General features: G+C 43.4%; 1 protein-coding gene across 1 annotated transcript in view; it reads right to left on the bottom strand.

Moving 5' to 3' along the window:
• Positions 1-4464: 4464 nt before the first annotated feature.
• The window catches only part of pkd1b (polycystic kidney disease 1b), a 185209-nt gene continuing 167939 nt past the window's right edge, over positions 4465-21734 (bottom strand). Inside the window, 7 exon segments of the mRNA XM_063030962.1 lie at positions 4465-4530; positions 7195-7851; positions 10965-11279; positions 12569-12703; positions 13412-13435; positions 16168-16455; positions 18354-18528. Coding sequence (XP_062887032.1) covers positions 4465-4530; positions 7195-7851; positions 10965-11279; positions 12569-12703; positions 13412-13435; positions 16168-16455; positions 18354-18528 — 1660 coding nt within the window.

Genomic DNA, 21734 nt, shown 5'->3' with positions numbered 1-21734 from the left:
AGAACAGTTACTACCCCTCAACCATCAGGTTCTGGAACAAAAGGGGATAGCTACACTCACTTCCCCATCTATGGTGATGTTCCGCAAGTAATGATCTCACTTTAAGGACTATTTATCTTGTTACTTCACCTTCTCATTCTGATGGAGAGGAGAAGATGGCAGCACGACGCAGGGCACAGCGGCCACTCCGGTGATGAATATCTATTATCTGTCAAGTAGGGTGCCATGCACAATTCTATCACAATAGCTATCACAAAAGAGGTAGTGCTGAGCAAACTTGTGGGCCTGAAGACAGATAAGTCCCCGGTCCTGACGGAATGCATCCCAGAGTACTGAAAGACATGGCAGAAGCTATAGTAGAGGCTCTGGTGACAATTTACCAAAATTCTCTGCACTCTGGGCAGGTTCCAGCGGACTGGAAGATGATGAATCTCTCACCACCGTTCAAAAAAGGCAGGGAGCTATAGGCCAGTTAGTTTAACATCTGTAGCTGGGAAAATGCTTGAAGATATCACTAAAGAATAATTAGTGAGGCATCTGGAAAGAAATGGATCCATCAGGCAGACGCAGCATGAATTCAGCAAAAGCAAGTTCTGTTTGACAAACTTACTGGAGTTCTTTGAGGATATAATGAGCGCAGTGGATAGAGAGAAACAGATGGATGTTATTTACTTCAATTTCTAGAAGGCATTCGATAAGGTGCCACATAAAAGATTTATCCACAAGATAAGGATGCTTAGAGTTGGGGATGATGCATTAGTATGGATAGAGGATCGGTTAATAGAAAGCAGAGAGTTGGAATACATGGGTCTTACTCTGGTTGGCAATCAGTGGTGAACGGTGTGTTACAGGGCTCAGTGCCGGGCCCGTAACTGTCCATGATATACATTAACGATCTGGAAGAGGGACTGAGTGTAGTGTGTCTAAGTTTTCTGATGATACTAAACTGAGTAGAAAAGCAAATTGTGCAGAAGATACAGAGTCTGCAGAGATATATAGATAGGTCAAGTGAGTGGGCAGATGGAGTACAGTGTTGGTAAATGTGAGGTCATCCTCTTTGGAAGGAAAAATGAAAGCAGATTATTATTTGAATGTTAAAAAATTTCAGCATGCTGCTGTGCAGAGGGACTTGGGAGTGCTTGTGCATGAATCACAAAAGGTTGGTTTGCAGGTACAACAAGCTATCAAGGCAAATGAAATGTTGGCCTTCATTGCTAGAGGGATTGAATTTAAGAGCAGGGAGGTTATGCTGCAGCTGTACAAGATACTGGTGAGGCCACACCTAGAGTACAGCGTGCAGTTCAGGTCTCTTTACTTGAGGAAGGATATATTGGCTTTGGAGGTGGTGCAGAGGAGAGATTGAATTGCCTGGGACTGTACTCGTTGGAATTCAGAAGAGTGAGAGGAGATCTTATAGAAACTTATAAAATTATGAAAGAGATCGATAAGATAGAGGCAGGAAGGTTGTTTCCATTGGAAGATGAAAGGGGATGTAGCCTCAAGATTCGGGGGAGTAGATTTAGGACGGAGATGAGAAGGAACTGCTTTTCCCAGAAGGTGGTGAATCTGTGGAATTCTGTGCCCAATGAAGCAGTGGAGGCTACCTCAGTAAATATATTTAAGACAAGTTTGGATAGATTTTTGCACAGTAGGGGAATTAAGGGTTATGGGGAAAAGGTAGGTAGGTGGAGATGAGTCCATGGCCAGATCAGGTATGATCTTATTGAGTGGTAGGACAGGCTCGACAGGCCAGATGGCCTACTCCTGCTCCTATTTCTTATGACATCCTCACATGTCTGTCACCCCATCCATATTGCTGGCTTTCAAGCGTGGAGTAGAGCCTGAACTCCAGATGCCCTTTGTCACCTATCCACATCACTGAACTTCGAACATGGAGCAAAGGCCTGATCTCTAACTCCACCACATCCCTATCCCCAAACCTTAACATGATCCCTAATGTCTTTCTCTGTCTCCAGTATCATCCCTATGAACTTAGAAACACAACTACATCTGAGCCATGACTTTGACAGAGACCATTAGAATTGTACGTAGTATCCATAAGTTAGCAGCCTTGGAACAAGAACAATCCCATTGTGTGAGGTCTGTCATTACTGTGTGAAAACAGCCAACAGCCCAAACAGAAACATATTAAAGACAGAAGCCATGTTAATGAACACTTCTCTGAATTATAATAACAAGGAGTTACTAATAGATGCAAAGTGCTTTGTGGAATAGTTGACTAGAAATTAAGACCACTTAACAAATGCTCTGCTATTTCCCTGCTGATAGCTAGGGAGAATGGCGAAGTTTCTTCCCAGGTTAGCTGCTCTGGAAGTGTGAAAACATAGGGGAGAGGGAGTACCTTGACATTCTGTTTCCAGACACACATTCCCATCCTATACCCCAGTGAAATACAAGATAATTGAAGACTGTAGCTCAGACGTTATTTATACAAAGCAGCTGCAATCAGTGTAGGGAGCACTACTGATGCAGATTCCATAACCCCAACGATGAAATCTGAAACTGGTGAATGGCCCAAGCAAGATATTGATAGGATAGTGTAGATGACCTAAATGCTGATCCTTAAACAATGTGTGATGAGGTTTCCTGTGAGCATTCAATTACAGTCATAAGTTGTAGCAACCGGGAAAGAAAGGTGCAATATGTTTCATGGCATGTTCTGTGACTAATAGTTCTGCCATGCTGAGGTGAACGTTGCAATGGCTGGGTTAATTTTCCTATGGATGTGATTTCACCTGAACATGGTTACTAATACAATCTACGTGGGAAAATCACTCGGAAAAAAGGGTGCAAATGGATCAGTTTTCTGTGTACATACATCTATTGATGCTTCTGGACACATCTCAGTGATGTTCCTGGAATCATCAGGTGTTTCGGGTCTTTCAACATCATACAACCTCCTCCAGGTGACCCAGCCGGGGCTGATCAGACCCCAGCTTGTGTCCAGATGGCTAGCTACTTATGACTCCATGGCTCCCCTCTTTTGAGCCACAGCCATCTTGAGGCCCTCTCTGCCGCATCGGTGGTACTGCGGATGGCTCTCCTCTTCCTCTCTCCCTCGATGCCCAAAATGCTGAAGGCTCTAACTAAAGAACGGGCTATGAATCCCCTACAACTAACCTCCACTGGGAGACACCTCGCTCTCCATCCAGCCTGCTGACAGTTGCTGACCAGTCCTGCGTACTTGGAGAGCTTCCTTTCAAAGGCCTCCTCCAAGCTATCTTTCCATGGGACTGTCAGCTCCAGCAGCACCACTTGCTTAGTAGACTCAGAAACTGGGACAAGTTTGTATCAAATAAGTGTTTATTTCATGGTGTTTGGCACAAAGTAGTTTGCTGCTCAGTTCTTGTAGTCATGTTCAATAGTAAATATCATATAATGCAAAAACCTTTCAAAAGAAATTTCCACTATCACAGTAAGTGATCATATCCATTCTCCTGCCTCCTGTTGACCATTCTAAAACCTGCATTACGGGTTTATTGAAAAACAACATGGGCAGCTTTTGCAGAAACAAAATTAACACTCCACCAATGGTCCCAATAACCTAATCCCATTTGTATCTTGCCTGTACTCAAGCCTTCAGGCTCTGTTGTTTTATAAGCCGAGGCTGTTGCCTCTATCAGTTTAAGGCTAATTATCTTCTGTTCTGGTGATATGTTCAAAGATTAAAGATTGTCTTTATTTGTCACATGTACATGGAAACATGCAGTGAGATTCACCATTTGTGTTAAATCAAATCGGTGATAATTGTGTTGCGCAGCCTCCAGTGCCAACATAACCTGCCCAGAACTCACTCACCCTAACTGTACATCTTTGGACTGTGGGAGGAAACTTGCGGCCACGGGGAGAATGTACAAACTCCTTACAGGCAACGGCAGGAATTGAGTCCCAGTCGGCGATCACTGGCCAGTGCCGTAAAGCAATGCACTAACCATTATGCCCCCGCTATAAATTGATAATATCAATGAGATACAACCTATGTTGACTAAAGTATGTTGGGAATCTCTAATAAACATTAGATTCTAAGTGAAGATTAATTATATCCTATTTATTACTATTGCAGCTTTTGTACAAACAGCTTCAAGCTCAGCAGACTATCCCTTCTGCTTTTTGATGTTAACGCCTAATGAATACATGAAATATTGGCTCATTAAACTACTATTTCATTCCTTTCACTGACATCTTCAAACAATTTAACTGAGCACTGTAAAGCAAACAGTACTGCTTCTATTGCTTTACTTAACTAAGAGCAAAATTTTTATCTTGTTTCTAGAAGGGGTTGGTGAGCAACTATTCTAGAGTCTCGCACTGCCATTCCCATTTTATCATTGCTTTCATAGAGGCTGAAGGTTTACAATGCGAGGGACCTATAATGGAACAGGATCTTCAACATGAACAGCGATTTCCCACCAGGCAGAGGGAGAGCAGCAGTGGATGTAAAGGTTAGCTGTGCTCCTCTGCCAGGCGTCCCTCCTGCTCGAGGCATACTTTCTGCACATCCATTTCATCCTGCAAGGCACCAAGTGGCCAAGGCCTACATATTTTATACATGTAGGAAGTAAGGCAATAGCAATGGAGAGGCTTGGAAACCAACACCTTTTGGGACAAAAAAGGACTCGAGCCCCTTCCACATCCACCCTGCCTGCCACTTCTCTATAGACTCAGTTTAAAATTGATTTAAAAGGTCATTCCTGTAGTGATTTCAATAGAACTGGTTCTACCTCTGGTACCAGGACCAGAACACTACCCCAGTGGAATTCTTATTCAGTTCTTTTGACATAATTTGGAAAAGCAAAGCTCCTTACAAAGATTGATTTGTTAAAAGGTTATTGGTGTGTTCCACTGACGGATAGAGGTAGAGAGATTTCTGCATTTGTAACCCCACCTGGGTTATATAAATATAATGTTCTTCCCTTTGGGATGAAGAATGCACCAGGTATTTTCCAGCGGATGATTAATTCTGTGATTCATGGGTTAAAAGATACAGATGCCTATATTGATGATTTAGTTACAGAAAATGATACTTAGGAAGCACATATTATTGTGGTGCAGAAACTATTTGAAAGGCTTTCAAAAGCTAACTTAACTATTAACTTAGCTAAAAGTGAATTTGGTCATGCCACTGTGACCTACCTTGGTTATGTTGTGGGTTAAGGTAAATTAACTCCTGTTCAGGCAATTTTAGAGGTACCCACTCCAACTGGTAAAAGGACTCTCAGAAGCTTCTTGGGAATCGTAGGATATTACCGAAAATTTTGTAAGGATTTTGCTGACATTGGCCTTCCATTAACTAACCTCTTGAAGAAAAGTGAAAAGTTTGTTTGGACAGAGCCTCGTCAGGAGGCATTTAATAAATTGAAAGCCATCCTATGTCACAAACCTGTGCTCAGGTCACCTGACTTTGAAAAACCATTTTCATTAGCTGTAGATGCCAGTGATGAGGCTGCAGGAGCAGTGTTACCTCAGAGGGATGAGGGTGATGAGGTTGATTGTCCAGTAGCTTACTTTTCTAAGAAATTTAATGAGCATCAAAGAAATTATTCAACCATAGGAAAGGAATTATCTCTCGTTTTGGCTTTACAACATTTTGATGTGTATGTTGGTACAACTCAGAAACCACTCATAGTTTACACCGATCATAATCCGTTAGTGTTTTTGAGTAAGATGAAAAACAAAAATAGAAGGTTACTGAATTGGAGTTTGATGCTACAGGAGTATAATATTTTGATAACTCATATTAAAGGCAAAGATAATGTGATTGCTGACTGTCTATCTAGATGTTGAATGTACAATGTAATTTTTTTATGGAGTGGTATTTTAACATTTGTAACACTCCTACTGTATATTAGTTTGTAAGGTGCTGTATGATAATACTGTGTATATTGTGTATGCTGTAGATTTTATACATTTGTATTTTTTTGCAAATTGTTAGTTGTTAAAATTTTGCTCATAACAGAACAAAATTTTACCTTTTTGGAGGGAGGTGTTACATACCTCGTGGGTATCTTGTGACTGTCTTATGACTATGATGTAATTGAGTATCTTGTGAGCATGATGTAATTGTCTTGAGATGGTGGGGTGATGTAATTTTCCCGCCAGTGTGAGGTCACGTGATGGCATGTTCCAACAGGTATATAAGGGGAAAACCCTGTTGTCACGTAGTTAGTTCATTAGTTATTTCATTAGTTAGTTTTGCTGCGTATTTTCATTTTAAAGTGGAGTTTTTACTTTCTATTGTAAGGTGCAAAAATGTTGTGCTGGCAGTTTCGCCAGTTGCTGCCAGTTCTTGTTTGTTGCACCTTTGTTTTACCTTTACAGTCTAGTACTGGAAAGTGAAGACCTTACCAAAGTACGGGAACCTGAAGGATTGAGGAAAGTTGGTGTCATCAGCAGTTTTATAAAGGATCGACCTTATTGAATCTTCATTCAGGAATAGTGACCTGCATCTGAGATAACCCCTGCAAGATCAGGAAGGTTTGTGCAGTGTTCACCCTCCAGCAAAAAGGTCAGTTCCTTTAAACCATTTTATTTCCTTTATCGTGAATCCTTTGGACAAGGCATCTCTCAGCTGGGATCAGCAGTAACGTAACGTCTTCGAAGAAATCAGTTTTCAGGGAAGTCTCTCCCTACTGACTGTATAAATCACTTGGACTTTCAAATTTACCACTTTAAGACTGTGTTTGAATTTACCACTTTAAGAACTGTTCCAGAGTTCGGCTTTTGGTAAATTGCCGTACAGCAGTTAACTTCCGGTTAAGTTAGTCGTTTGTTTACTTTTCACTATTGTTGAGCAGAGTTTAATAGACGTTTATGTTTGTTTATAAAACCTGACTCAATTCTATATTCATTGTTGCCGACCACGTAACAATACTTTCAAATCATGATATAATCATCTTTAAATCAATAACTTAAAACAACTGCAATCCTACCATTTCATTTGTGCCATTATCAGCTTCACATAACATAACTGCCCTGGATCACTAAACATAATGTAGCATTCTCTCTACCATGCAGAATAATCTACTAATTAAGCCTTGCTTTAATCAATGAAGCGTTTCATAAACAGTGCCATTGCATGTCTTTAAACATTCAATAGATCATCCTTATGGTTTCTATGTGTAATTATAGATGGTTTCCCTCTGCACTTTCACTGTGCCATGCTCTCCTCATTACTGGGGCCAGCTGTCTATCAAGTCCTCGATCCTGGCCTTCCTCACTTCTGGGCCGGGCCTTTGAAACTAGCCCTGAGCATGGCAGTGACCTCTGGTTGAAGTCCGCTGACAGTGGTAGTCCAAACTGCCAGACTTTTCGTCTAGAGGCATCAGCAGGCTTATGTTCACCTTGTAGGTCCCTATGACCTGATGCCACTACTTCTGCACAAGCTGGACCTTTGCTTGGCTGCTGGCTGGAGGTCGCACTATCTGTTCTAGTCTGAAGCAGCTGTGTGCTTGGCAGAGGAATAATTCTCTCCTCATTGTTCTTCCTTCTCATGCACTGTCCCCTCTTCTTCTTATTCATTCTGTCCTGTAATTTCTCCAAATCGGTTTCAATATGATACAAGTCATTGGTGACTTTATTGACACGGTCAAACTGATCAAGGAGACTATTGATGGTCGGCAGCAGTCGATCCAGATAGGTCTGAACACCATGTGCCTCTGTGCTCGGACTCTCTGCAAGGTTCATCTCCTCAGATTGCACCGAGCCGGATGAAATGGTGCACTTGGAGCAGTGGGACTCGGTACCAGCAGATGGGAGCCGGGAAAATCTGGAAGTTTGGGAATTGCCTGTTGGCAGGGACTCCATCCCGTCAAACTTCACTTTGTGACGGAACTACAATGAAATGAAGGAAATGTCATTGACAGCAATGATTAAATGAGACAACGTTTCCAGTTTGATGTTTAACTGCTGTGCAGACGGCTAGTTCGAAGGGCTCAAAGGTTTGCTGGTGCAATTAATTCCAATTCAAGTCCAACCACACTGATCCAGCATTCTGTGGATAATAGGTTAATAGAATAGTACAGCACAGTACAGGCCCTTCGGCCCACAATGTTGTGCTGACCCTTAAACCCTGCCTCCCATATAAGCCCCCAACTTAAATTCCTCCATATACCTGTCCAGTAGTCTCTTAAACTTCACTAGTGTATTTGCCTCCACCACTGACTCAGGCAGTGCATTCCACGCACCAACTACGCTCTGAGTAAAAAAACTTTCTCTAATATCCCCCTTGAACTTCCCACCCCTTACCTTAAAGCCATGTCCTCTTGTATTGAGCAGTGGTGCCCTGGGGAAGAGGCGCTGGCTATCCACTCTATCTATTCCTCTTAATATCTTGTATACCTCTCATCCTCCTTCTCTCCAAAGAGTAAAGCCCTAGCTCCCTTAATCTCTGATCATAATCCATACTCTCTAAACCACGCAGCATCCTGGTAAATCTCCTCTGTACCCTTTCCAATGCTTCCACATCCTTCCTATAGTGAGGCAGCCAGAAATGGACACAGTACTCCAAGTGTGGCCTAATCATAGTTTTATAGAGCTGCATCATTACATCGCAACTCTTAAACTCTGTCCCTCGACTTGTGAAAGCTAACACCCCATAAGCTTTCTTAACTACCCTATCCACCTGTGAGGCAACTTCCAGGGATCTGTGGACATGTACCCCCAGATCCCTCTGCTCCGCCACACTACCAAGTATCCTGTCATTTACTTTGTACTCTGCCTTGGAGTTTGTCCTTCCAAAGTGTACCACCTCACACTTCTCCGGGTTGAACTCCATCTGCCACTTCTCAGCCCACTTCTGCATCCTGTCAGTGTCTCTCTGCAATCTTTGACAATCCTCTACACTATCTACAACACCACCAACCTCTGTGTCGTCTGCAAACTTGCCAACCCACCCTTCTACCCCAACATCCAGGTCACTAATAAATAGGAGCAGGAGTAGGTCATCCGGCCCATCATCTCCGACCTAAATCCTCTTCTCCATCCTAAATCTTGAGGCAATGTCCCCTAGTTCTAGTCTCACCTACCAATGGAAACAACTTTCCTACTTCTATCTAATCTATCCCTTTCAAAATTTTGTATGTTTCTATAAGATCCCATCTCTTTCTTCTGAACTCCAGAGAGTATAGTCCCAGGCGACTCAATCGCTCCTCATAGGTTAACCCCTTCATCCCTGGAATCAAACTGGTGAACCTCCACTGCACTGCCTCCAAAGCCAGTATATCCTTTATATCCTTCCTCAAGTACGGAGACCAGAACTGCACACAGTACTCCAGGTACAGCCTCACCAGTACCCTGTATAGTTGCAGCATGACCTCCCTGCTCTTGAATTCAATCCCTCTAGCAATGAAGGCCAACATTCTGTTTGCCTTCTTAATAAACTGTTGTACCTGCAAGCCAACTTTTTGCAATTCATGAACAAGCACTCCCAAGTCCCTCTGCACAACAGCATGCTGCAATCTTTCACCATTTAAATAATAATCTGCTCTTCTATTATTCCTTCCAAAGTGGATGATCTCGCATTGACCAATGTTGTATTCCATCTGCCAGACCTGGGCCCACTCACTTAACCTATCTATATCCCTCTGTAGACTCTCCACATCTTCAGTAAAATGTGCTTTTCCACTCAGTTTTCCACTCAACACCCTCTCAAGAATGTTAATATATTTCAAAGAGGTGATTCGTCTAAATTCTAGAGAGTGTAGACCTTGTCAGATTAATCTTTGTGACAGGGAAAGCTCCCAACCTAGGAATTAAATTTGCCGATGACACTACATTGATTGGCATTACCTCAAACAATAACGAGGTGGCCTACAAGGAAAAAAGTCATCTCTCTGACGCAGTGGTGTCAAATAAACAACTTCACCCTCACTGTCGCAAAAACAAAGGAGCTGGTTGTGGATTACAGGAGGAATGGAGATGAACTAACCCCTACTAACATCAATGAATCTGGGGTTGAGAGGGTAAACAGCTTTAAGTTCCTCGGCATCCACATCACCGAGGACCTCACATGGTCTGTACACACCAGCTGTGTGGTGAAAAAGACACAACAGTGCCTCTTTCACCTTAGATGGTTGAGGAAGCTTCATATGGGCCCCCAGATTCTAAGAACTTTCTACAGGGGCATAATTGAGAGCATCCTGACTGGCTGCATCACTGCCTGGTATGGGAACTGTACCTCCCTTAATCGGAGGACTCTACAGAGAATGGTGCAGACAGCCCAGCACATCTGTAGTTGCGAACTTCCCATGATTCAGGACATTTACAAAGACAGGTGTATAAAAAGGGCCCGAAGGATCATTATGGACCCAAGCCATCCCAACCACAATCTATTCCAACTGCTACCATCCAGGAAACAGTACTGCAGTGACAGCCAGGACCAACAGGCTCCAGGACAGCTTCTTCCACCAGGCCATCAGACTGATTTGAGTGTACTCTAAATTACATTGACTTTTCTATTTATTATAAATTACTATGATTGCACATTGCACATTTACACGGAGACGTAATGTAAAGATTTTTACTCCTCATGTCTGTGAAGGATGTAAGAAATAAAAAGTCAATTCAATTCAGCCTACAATGCACTACCTTCCTGAGACACCTCTATAAAACATTTTAGATGCAGTCTCACCAGGGGTCCATCTCTTTTCAGTATAAGGTCTTCAGTCTTGTATTCAAACCCTCGTGCATTTAAGGTCAAATTACCATCTGTCGGCTTAACTGCTTGCTGGCTTGAATATGTACAATGATACTCTTTCGAACAGCAATGGCTTTTAAACAGATACTTTGCATTCCCACTAAAGTGAACGGCTGAACATTTTTTCACTTTATACTTCATCAGATATGCGCTCAGCCATTCAGTGAACCAGACTGGCAGACTGATTGTCAGTCACTTGTAAAACTCCAGTGCAACTGACATGGTGGCCCTGACTAAATTCTACATTTACCTCCTTTGCTTTAGTTAGTCCAATCCAGAGTCTGAACCTTTTGATGAAGAAGTCAATCATCTCATAATCTTGTGGCTCAACGGCAGGACGATACATTTCTGCTCGGACATGCCTGTAATTCTGGATGATGATAGCACTGAAGAGGTTCCTTGTAATCCACGCCAAACACAGCAGATAGCTGGCGAAGTAGGCCAATGCGGTGAAGGGAAATTTGTGAACTGCATGCTGCAATGCCACTGTTCCTCGGGAGAAGGCAACCAAAGACAGCACGGTGTGTTTGAATGTTTTAAAGTCTTCCAGAGCTGGACAGAATATCTGCAGGAAACACCAGCGAATGAGAGTTGGAGTCATTCCTTCTAGCAGAGTAACACAGGAGATTACATCAGGAAAACTGGCCATTCAACCCAACCTGTCAATACTTTCTGCAATTTTCCACTGTATGGGGATTCTGTTTCTGAGGAGACAACTGTAGGCAGGCTCCTATGGTGGGCTAGTTTCTTGCCACCTTAACTCTCACTGTCACACCTTGTATCTTCTTAACCATATTTCTGAGTAAATTATGGGGTTTCCTCCCTTGCCTAAGTGTGTATAGCTGCTGTGGGCAGTATCCCCTTAAAAAGTTGATGCTGTTTGAATGTTGAGTGACAATGTTAGGAGATGTACAAAAGTCAGCGAGGACCAATCAGGAAACTCGCTTACCCCTTTTAACATTTATTTCAGGGTGTAAAGCACTCAAAACAGAATTTGATCAGTTGCGTAGATGTTTTTCAAGGGGTCTAACTAGCCATTAGCTTAAATGTGGTCACATTTCAGTGCACCAAAAAGAAGTACAATCCTATTTCAAGCACTAGTGACCCAAACTGTGGTCCCTTTGTGACTCCTGTCCCAACTGTGGCTCTCACCCTTCACCTCTCTGGCACCATGAGTTCAACCCTCACTCGAGGTTCTTGTACTGTGTCCGGACTGGTACTGTGCACTGGCAGTCCTGACCCTTTGCCACACTTGTCCTGTGCTAGTTTTCAGTGTCACATTTCCTTGTTCATTCACAGATGGTGGAAGTCACTGTAATTACCAGCATTTATTGCCCATTCCCAATTAGCTATAAACTGAGAATGCAGTTAACTAACCACTGGGATCACTACAAGCCCGACTAGACAAGGATGACAGACTTGAGAAAGTCTGTAGATGCTGGAGGAGCTCGGCAGGTCAGACAGCATTTATGAAAAAGACATTTCAGTTCAAGACCCTTCTTCAGGACTGGAAAGGAAGGGGAATGATGCCCAAATAAAAAGGTTGATGGAGGGGAAGGAGGCTAGTTGGAAGGTGATAGGTGGGGAAGGTCAAGGGCAGAAGAAGAAAGAATCGGAGAGGAGAGTGGACAATTGGAGGAAGGGAAGGAGAAGGGGACTCAGAGGGGGAAAACATCAGCAGGTGAGAAGAAGTGAAAGGTCAGAGTGACAGGTTTCTTCTTCTCACTGGCTTCTGTGGTTTGAACTCCGAAATTCAGCGCAAATCTTCACTTGGATAAAATTCCAGCATCCAACTCTAATTGGCTGTACTACAGTTCCCTCATTTATTGTACTGTACAAGGTCCCAATACCCACCATGTAACCACACTGTGCATAGACCAGAACAAGCAGGAAGAAGACTAAGGTGGCCGCTGTCAGCTCTTGGAACGTATACTGGAACGTTTTTCCAAACACACACCACCTTCGGAAAAAACGAAGCTGTCCTACGATCTAAAGGAAGGAAGAATATATTTAGCACCTTCTTCCAGCTCTTGACAAAGTAAGGCTAAAGCTTTCCTTGGCTTTAAGGTCAAAGGTCGCAAAGGGCCTTTCAGAACTGAGATGAGAAGCTTCTTCACTGGGTAATCTTTGGAATTCTCTGCCCAGGCGGTATGGGGAGGCTGTCACCGAGTATACTCTGGAGAGAGTGGAATAGCATTTTAAATATATTATGGAACCAAGGAAAATTATGTCCATACAGGAAGGTGGCACTGAGATAAAGTATCAGCTACTATCATACAGAATAGTGGAAGAAGCAAAGGAGCTAATCTCCTTCAGCTTCCATATTTTACATTCATCTTCCACAGTATTCCAAATCAAATTTTCCAAATTATAAATGCTTTGAAGACCAGTCACCATCCTAGGATCTACTGCAGCAAAGATGCACAAACAACCATATATATATATATATATATATATAAAAAACAGAACAGTCCTTCAGCCCATCTGATCTTTACTGACCGTGATGCCTATCACGTAATGTTAATCCCAATCACCCACATTAGGTCTAGACGTCTCTACACTTTACCTGTCTAAACACTTTTTAAATTAAATTTTATCTATTTCCACCACCTCCTCTGGAAGCACATTCCAAATATTCACCACCCTCTATGTGACAAACATACCCCTCAGAAATCCTTTTAATTTCTCCCCTCTAACCTTAAATTCGCACCCTCTGCTGCTCTACTCTCCGGCCGCTCCTGCTGGTGCTGCCCTCCAGTGTTGGTACAGTGCAACTACAGGCTGGACTGCAGGGAATCATCAACTTGCAAGACTTGTTGTTCAGGGTCTTGGACTAAACATGTGCTTTTTTGTTCTCCCTCCTTCTATTTTGAGTGCAAAGTTTTTGCACCTTGGTCCCAGAGGAACACTGTTTCATTCATCTATACTTATGTACGGTTTGAATGACAATTAAAATTGATTTGATTTTTACTCCTCTGCTTTCTGGCCCATCTACACTCAGTGGCAACTTCATTAGGTTCACCTATGTTCCTGCTTGATAATGCAAATATCTAATCAGCTAATCATGAGGCAGCAACCCGAGAGGGAGACATAGTCAAGAAGTTCAGTTGTTGTTCAGATCAAGCATTAGAATAGGTAAGAAATACAACCTAAATGATTTTGACCATGGAATGATTGTTGATGCCAGACAGGGAGGTTTTGAGTAAATCAAAAACTGCTGATCTCCTGGGATTTTCATGCACAACAGTCTCTAGAGTTTACAGGGAAAGGTGCGAAAAACAAAGACATCCAGTGAGCAGCAGTACTGTGGGCAAAAAAGTCTTGCTAATGAGAGAGGTCGGTGGAGAATGGCCAGACAGGTTCAATCTGATTATAACTCAAATAACCACGTGTTACTACAGAGGTATGCAGAATAGTATCTCTGAATGCACAACATGTTGAATCTTGATGTGGATGGGCTACAGCAACAGAAGACAATGAACATATACCTCCTAAAGTGGCCACTGAGTGAATACCCCTCAACCTCCTATGTGCCAGCAATAATAAACACTGTCTATCCAATCTCTCCTTATTGCCACAGCACCCTAGTGAGTTTCCTCTGCACTCTCCCCCTTGCTGCCAGCCCCTTCTCCAGTGTAGAGGTCAGAACTGTTCACTGTACTCCTGTCAGCCTTTATTCCTTTCTTCCTCTTCCTGCTTCCTCGGGGAAATGTTGTCCCTGTGTTGACTAGCTTTGAATGAAGTGTTTGAATCTCTTGAGCGATCTCCATCTTCTTGGCCCACTCCAGGAGATGTGGCAATGCCAGCAGTTATTGTCCACCTTCATTTGCTCCTCAAGCAACGGGGCATTTGAGGAATCACATGAAGACCGGACCGGGGTGGAGAGCTTGAAGAACATGAGTGGTGGATTGTGCAGCTCTATAATAGCTTTGTGGCTACTATCATCAAGACTAGATTACGTCCAGATGCTGAGTTTGTTACCCAGAGAGTGGCCGATGCCCGGTATGACGGTAGAGGCTTTAGAGGCCACTGAGTGTATGTTTATGGTCCTCTGTTGCCGTGGCCCATCCACGCCAAGGTTCAACATGTGTTCAGAGACTTTTGACAGAGGTTTAGATAGGCACGTGAATATGAGAAAAATGGAGGGATATGGACATGACGTAGGCAGGAGGGATTAGTTTTTTTTTAAATATATTTTTCAGCAGGTTCAGCACAGCATTGTGGGCCAAAGGGCCAGTTCCTATGCTGTACTCTTCCATGTTCTATGTTCTGAATTCTGCAGCTACTGTTGAAGTTGGACTCTTCCCTCCACATCAGTATACTACTGCACTACATACCCCTTGACTTGAACAAAGGATTCCCGGTCAAGTTGACTTTACCGTCATGTACACAAACACAGCGAGGTACAGGTTACTGAAAACGTGCTTGCAGTAGCTCACAGGCACAGAGATGCAGAGAGCACACAGAATATAAGTTATTTGTAAATTTTAAAAGATAGTGAAGAATACTGTGAAGATATTAGTGCAAGAAGTAATTGTCATTGTAAATTGTTCTGTGATCAGGCTAGGATTAAATTGGGGGATTGCAGGGCAGTGTGGCTCAAAGGGCAGGAAGGGCCGATTCTCTGCTGTATCTCAGTAATATGTCTATGCTAGTTTAAGAGATGGCCTGTTGTGTTTCATTGCTAAGGTAGGATCAGGTTGCACTTCCCGCATCTTTTAGCTCTGCGGTGTGCGTCGTGGAGGTAATGATGTGATGAGCAGCTCGGCAGCTCTGCCGCAGGGATCGGTTACCCCCCCCCCGCCCCCACTTACCTCTTGCTGGCCAGACTGAGACTGACATCCTGGAGGGGGAGGCCGAGATCCCTGGGGGGGGGGGGGAGACTAACATCCCGGGGGGGGGAGAGACTGATATCCTGGGTGGGGGGGGGAGACTGATATCCTGGGGGGGGGGAGAGACTGATATCCTGGGGGGGGGGGAGACTGATATCCTGGGGGGGGGGGGAGACTGATATCCTGGGGGTGGGGGGAGGGACCGACATCCCAGGGGGAGACCAACATCCCGGGCGGAGGTAACCGAGATCCCGGAGGGGGGGGGGACCAATTCTACACTGTATCTCAATAAATAAATTCCAAAGACATGCAGGTTGTTGAGTTAACTGGCCAGTCTTAGGTTCCCCTAGTTTGTAGGTGAAAGGGTGTGGAGGAAGGTTGGTGGGGATATGGGGAGAGTAAAGGTAGTTTGTGTGGAGTTTGTGACAGAGCACAGACTCAATGGGTTGAGTAACGTGTTTCCTTGCTGTATAACTCTATAACTTTAGAAAATGAGCAGAGGATTGGATAAATCGTTCAATGAGCTAACACTCTGAAGGGCCGAATAGCCTCGGGCACTAATTTTCTAGTTCTAGAGATTCGTGCCTTGCTCTGACAGATTCATGTCAGCTGCTGACCTACCTTCAGGGTGAGAACGGTGAGCAGCAAAGCTGCAAGGTCAGAGGCTGCCTCGGACAGCAGGGCAACACGGGAGAAGCTGACAAATGCCCAGCGGTTCCTCTTGTGACGGTCGAGCTGCACGTCAGCCAGTCTGAGGCGGCTGAAGTGGAAGGTGGGAATGAGGATGGAGAGGAGGATGATGAGGAGCTGGACATACTTCTGCCTCTCTCTGAAATAAGCCAAACCCACTCTATGCACGGCAACAGCTTCAGAGCACAGGAAGACAAAGCTGAAGAGCAGAAGCAACACCTGGAGCGGGAAAGACAGAAGTGATTGCTAACAACATAAACCGGAGTGGTGTCATCAGGAGCTCAGCCTACGTCAGAGCTGAGCTCAGATCTGTGTCCTCGGAGACTCCATGGTGGTACAGGTTTGAACTCATTGACAGAGGGACAGGAGCCAGACATAAACAAGTTCGGTGCAACACACAGACAAATGCTGCAGGAACTCAGCAAGTCAGGAAGCATCTATATCGGCAAAAAACATCTTTGGATTTCCCACCATAGATGCACCCGAGGTTGCTGAGTTCCTCCAGCATTTTCCGCATAATACTCGAGATTTTCAGCATCTGCAGACCCTTGTGTAAACAAGTTCAGCTTGATTAGAACCTGTAATTTTAGTGCGGGTGAGAACTTAGAGCACAGTTTTCTGCACAGCTTCTTTCTTCATTCTCAGAACAATGTACTCTTTCCTACAGCATGCTCACCAGACCACATCACCTCTCCTTGGGCCCCTGGAGAGATGGAACCAAAAGAAACTGGAGCAGTCAACCAAGAACTAAGTGAATGCAATTTTTTAAAATTATGTCTGTTTTTGCACTACTATTTTTAAATGTAATTATTTAACACACATCTATATACCTAATGTAATACATTTATTTACTTCTTTTCTATATTATCATGTGCTACATTTTACTGCTGCCACTATAAACAAATTTCATGAGATATGTCGTTGATATTGAACCTGACTCTGAGTGGGAAGCATGTTCAAAGTGACTGATGGTAAACGAAGTGTAAAGAGGGCTCAGCCAAAGAGATTCAGCAGTTAACTCTGGGAACATGAAGTAACTAAAGTTTGTGTCTAACGGTTAGGAATTACAGGGCAACTGGAAATTAACTGGGTTCCTCCCTCTTTTTGGTGCACATGTCATATCACATGATGAGCACAGACTTGAATCTCTCAAAAGAAATTTGTGAAATTCCATTAAAAGCAGCAATACACTGCTTGTCCAGGGTTACGTGCTAAAACAGGCCATCAGACCATCACTGTTGTGCTGCTCTCCTGGACAAAGGTCAGAACCTGCAGAATCTCTGTCCCTGGGAGGCACAAAACAGCTGCCTGGACTAGAGATGCCGAGGAAGGACGTGGAAATATGGGGAGAGGGAGACGGCGATCCCCTGTGTGTCCTGGCACTCCTTTCCACCTGTCTGGTCTGATGAAATTCAATGCCCTGAGTGACAGCCTACTACTGCAGGGCCCGGGTTGATCAAAGGGCTTTGACTTCCGCAAGGATGTGATTTGTTGCAGGTCACTGCACGAGGTAGGTGTGACTGGTGTAAACTAAGGCAGGTAGATGTTGTGGGCAAGGCTTTAACGTGACAGGACAGGCCCTTTTATTGACGGCACATTGCTGATCCGTGCGTGGTATGCCCTATGTCTGGCCTGAATGAAAAACAGAGGAAATAGGGTGCATCCAAAAACACCTGCTCCCACTGGAGGTGTGCACTGTAGGACCTGTGAATTTGTGAACAGCAAGACTGACACCAGGGCAATGGGCAGAAATCCACTGATCATTCAATAGTGCTAAAAGGTTCTTTCAGTCATCCAAGACAGAAAATGATATGTCACTTCAATAGTATCACCCGAGACACTGCCTCCCTCAAACAGCACAGGAGAATCATCGAGGTACTAGCTCAATACCACATAGTGGGACATGAATACACCGTTTCCGACCCCGAGGGAAAGTGCTACCACAGAGCTGTCTTTGACACAACAAGAAGCTGCCAGTAACATCAAATACATAATGAGAGAGGGGGTGTTTGAACCAACCTGACATCAGTTGAAGTAGCCCGATACTGGTCTTAACTTACTGTAGGCTGAAAATGTACAGTTTATCCAATAACTTTAAGTTTCAGAGTGATGCTTACCATACACGTGAGCAACAGGTGCAGGCCCTGGTTTGAATGCGACAGAGAGAAAGGTTTAATGTCTATGCTTGGTCCTGTAGGTTTCGTTGGCTGGAATTCCACAACTAACTTCACCACTGCGTACAAATTCACGTCCCGACTATATTGGGTGAACTCAACAAATAGGGCCTGTGTCCTGTAATGGGGAAGGAAGTAGAACAGAAGACAGTCACATTAAAATCCAATTTCAGCAGAAAATATCCACAAAGTACAAGTATGTAGACATTATTACTGCAGGACAGATCCATTTACGGGAAAACTGGATATACATAGAAAGGACGAATAATACAGGATTAGAGGAAAAGAGGTGGGCAGATACTTTTGGGAAATATCAACACACACCACCACAAATGAGCTGACTGAAGCTTCAATATTTCTGCATAACTAAGGGAGATGTGGCATTGTGAGAATAGGAACTTACTCTATACATATGAGGGGTGACTGATAAGTTTGTGGCCTAAGGTACAAGGAGTCAATTTTAGAAAACCTAGTACAGCCTTCAACCTGATGGCATGAACATTGACTTCTCTAACTTCCGCTAATGTCCCACCTCCCACTCGTACCCCATCTGTTATTTATTTATATACACACATTCTTTCTCTCACTCTCCTTTTTCTCCCTCTGTCCCCCTCACTATACCCCTTCCCATCCTCTGGGTTTTTCCCCTCTCCCCCTTGTCTTTCTCCCTGGGCCTCCTGTCCCATGATTCTCTCATATCCCTTTCGCCAATCACCTGTCCAGCTTTTGGCTCCATCCCTCCCCCTCCTGTCTTCTCCTATCATTTCGGATCTCCCCCTCCCCCTCCCACTTACAAATCTCTTACTAGCTCTTCCTTCAGTTAGTCCTGACGCAGGATTTCGGCCCGAAACGTCGACTGTACCTCTTCCTAGAGATGCTGCCTGGCCTGCTGCGTTCACCAGCAACTTTGATGTGTGTTGCCTGAATTTCCAGCATCTGCCGAATTCCTCGTGTTTACATTCATTTTTCAACATAGTCCCCTCCTATATTGCAGAATAAGGAGACTCAAACTGGTAAGAGCCTAAATAAATGGATTTACAGGAAATGTATTGCTCAAAGGGTGGTATGGAAGACAGAGGTACTGACTTATAGGGCACTGGATTAGAGGGAGTTTGTTCTTTGGGAGCAGATCTACTTAAGCCTGGCTGGGACCAAAGTCCTGGCAAACCTTACAGTTAGGGCCATACAAAGGGTTTCAATGGAGAAAACTTAGGGGTGGAGTCAGAGCTTTGGGGTTCTAATGCTTTTACTGTCACTCATTCTTTGAGGCACTCTTCTGTTTTCATGGATGTCTGTGAAGAACAAGAATTTCAGGATGTATATTTATACAATTACTGAGATTAAATGTAATTATTGAAAGTAACAATCTGAGCAGAGTTGAGTCCAGCAACAGTTTTTACTATCTACAGGCAGCATTCACCAAGACTCCTTACACAGCACTTTTCAAACCTAGTTAGAACAAGGGAATCGAATACGGGGACATAACCACCTGGAGGTTTCAGTCCAGTCACGCACCATTCCGACATGAAAATATATTGCTGTTCCTTCATTGCTGCTGGACCAAAATTCTGGAACTCTCTTCCCTAACAGCACGGTGGGTATACCCACACCTCATGGACGGCAGCAGTTCAAGAAGACCGATCACTGCCAACTTCTCAAGGGTGCCTGGGGGTAGACAATTAACTGCTGGCTTAGCCTGCAATGCTCACATCTCGGGAATGAGTCTAAAGAAAAGGCCCAGCAGTAAAAGTGCATTAACAAATGACAAGTCAGGAGAAACATTAAAAAAGATAACATTAAAACATTCAGGATGAAGTCTTCTGCATTAATGAATGTATTCAGAGAAATGTTTACATGGTGGTTGACCAGGAAAGAACACTATAAATTCCAGGCTTGTTGACATGTAGAAAAGATAGACAAAATGGGAGAATCTAGGTAGATGGGGTTAGATTCGTCAAGCTCAAAGACCATCAGCTTCTATTAGGACTATTACAGAGAGGAATGTCTGAGCTGGGAAGAGCTGGAGAGACAGCAACTTCCAACGCAACCAGCAGGGAGTTTATGCCACTTATACCAACCAACCGGACGTCACCCTGCAAGGCAGCCTCTCCAAAATAAGCCTTTGTTCAGCAAATGCCAGCTGAGTCCCAGCTCAAGAAGCACACAGCCTGAATAACCTGTTGTAAAATACAAATCCGTGTGTTGGGAATGGAGATAGGCTGCTGAATCAAATCAGCTCTCTGTGAGGCAGTGCAAAGCAGGGTATCAGTGTAAAATTAGCACAAAAGCAGAAACAAAGACAGTAGTGAGGAACGGAATTGCCTGATAAAATTAACAAGTGAAAACAGTTCATACTCAAAGATAAGGAACATAAGTGGAAGTGGTATTGTTAGACCAGAGCATTAGTCAAGAAATAAGAGCTTGTTCTACAATAATCACGGGGACTTTAATTATGACTTAGGCAGGCCAACATGGTTTGGAGCACAACTTCAAAGAACACATCTGAGGTAACAAAGGAACAGCTATACTTTAGATGGTGTATTTAACTAGCTAGTTATCAATTTCATACCAAAGAATATGCTGGGTAAGACAATCACATTATGTTAGAACTTAACAGGTCCAAAACTTTCTATAAATGCAAATACATAGTTATGAGTGGTCTTGTGATTAAGTCTAGGAATTTGGCTTAAATAATAGAGCAATAGACAAGCTTTAGCAAACATTTAAATACATTACATGTGTACATTGAAAAGAGATGCTGGAAAAATACTCCGTATCTGTAGAAAAATGTTCTCTCTCTGGGCAGTTAAAGGGATTAGAAAGTACTTTAAACTTTTAAAATGTAACAAATCTGAAGATGGATAACCGAAATTGTGAAGGAAGGAAAATAAGAAAACAAGAGTAAATTAACAAAAAATCTTTGAAAACAACATTGTTAAATCTATCTAAGACTAAGGAACTAAGGAATGAAAGTTCATAAATTCCTGAGAGACAAATACAGGAAGTTTCAGATGTGGTTTAGATGATAAACAAGTATTATGTATCTACCTTCAGAAAAATCCTGCAAAAATCAATAGGAATAACAGCTAATAAATCCCTTGGGCCTGACTGCATACAATCCAGAATTCTAAATGTAGTGGTGTAAGTCAGCAGGTACATCAGTGATGAGCGTCCAAAATTCCCTGAGACTGAGCTAGCTAGAGCAGATGAGAAATTAGTGAATTTAACAGTAGATTTCAGGTCAACAACCTTCTCATTAGAAAATGGGAATCTCGCTGATATGAAGTGAGACCAGTGCTCGCTCCACAGATGCTGCCAACTTGC

The sequence above is a fragment of the Mobula hypostoma genome, chromosome 22, assembly GCF_963921235.1.
Source record: "Mobula hypostoma chromosome 22, sMobHyp1.1, whole genome shotgun sequence".
In the NCBI taxonomy this organism is placed as follows: domain Eukaryota; kingdom Metazoa; phylum Chordata; class Chondrichthyes; order Myliobatiformes; family Myliobatidae; genus Mobula; species Mobula hypostoma.
Note: the sequence above shows the minus strand (reverse complement) of the source record. Positions and strands in the feature narration are given on the sequence as shown.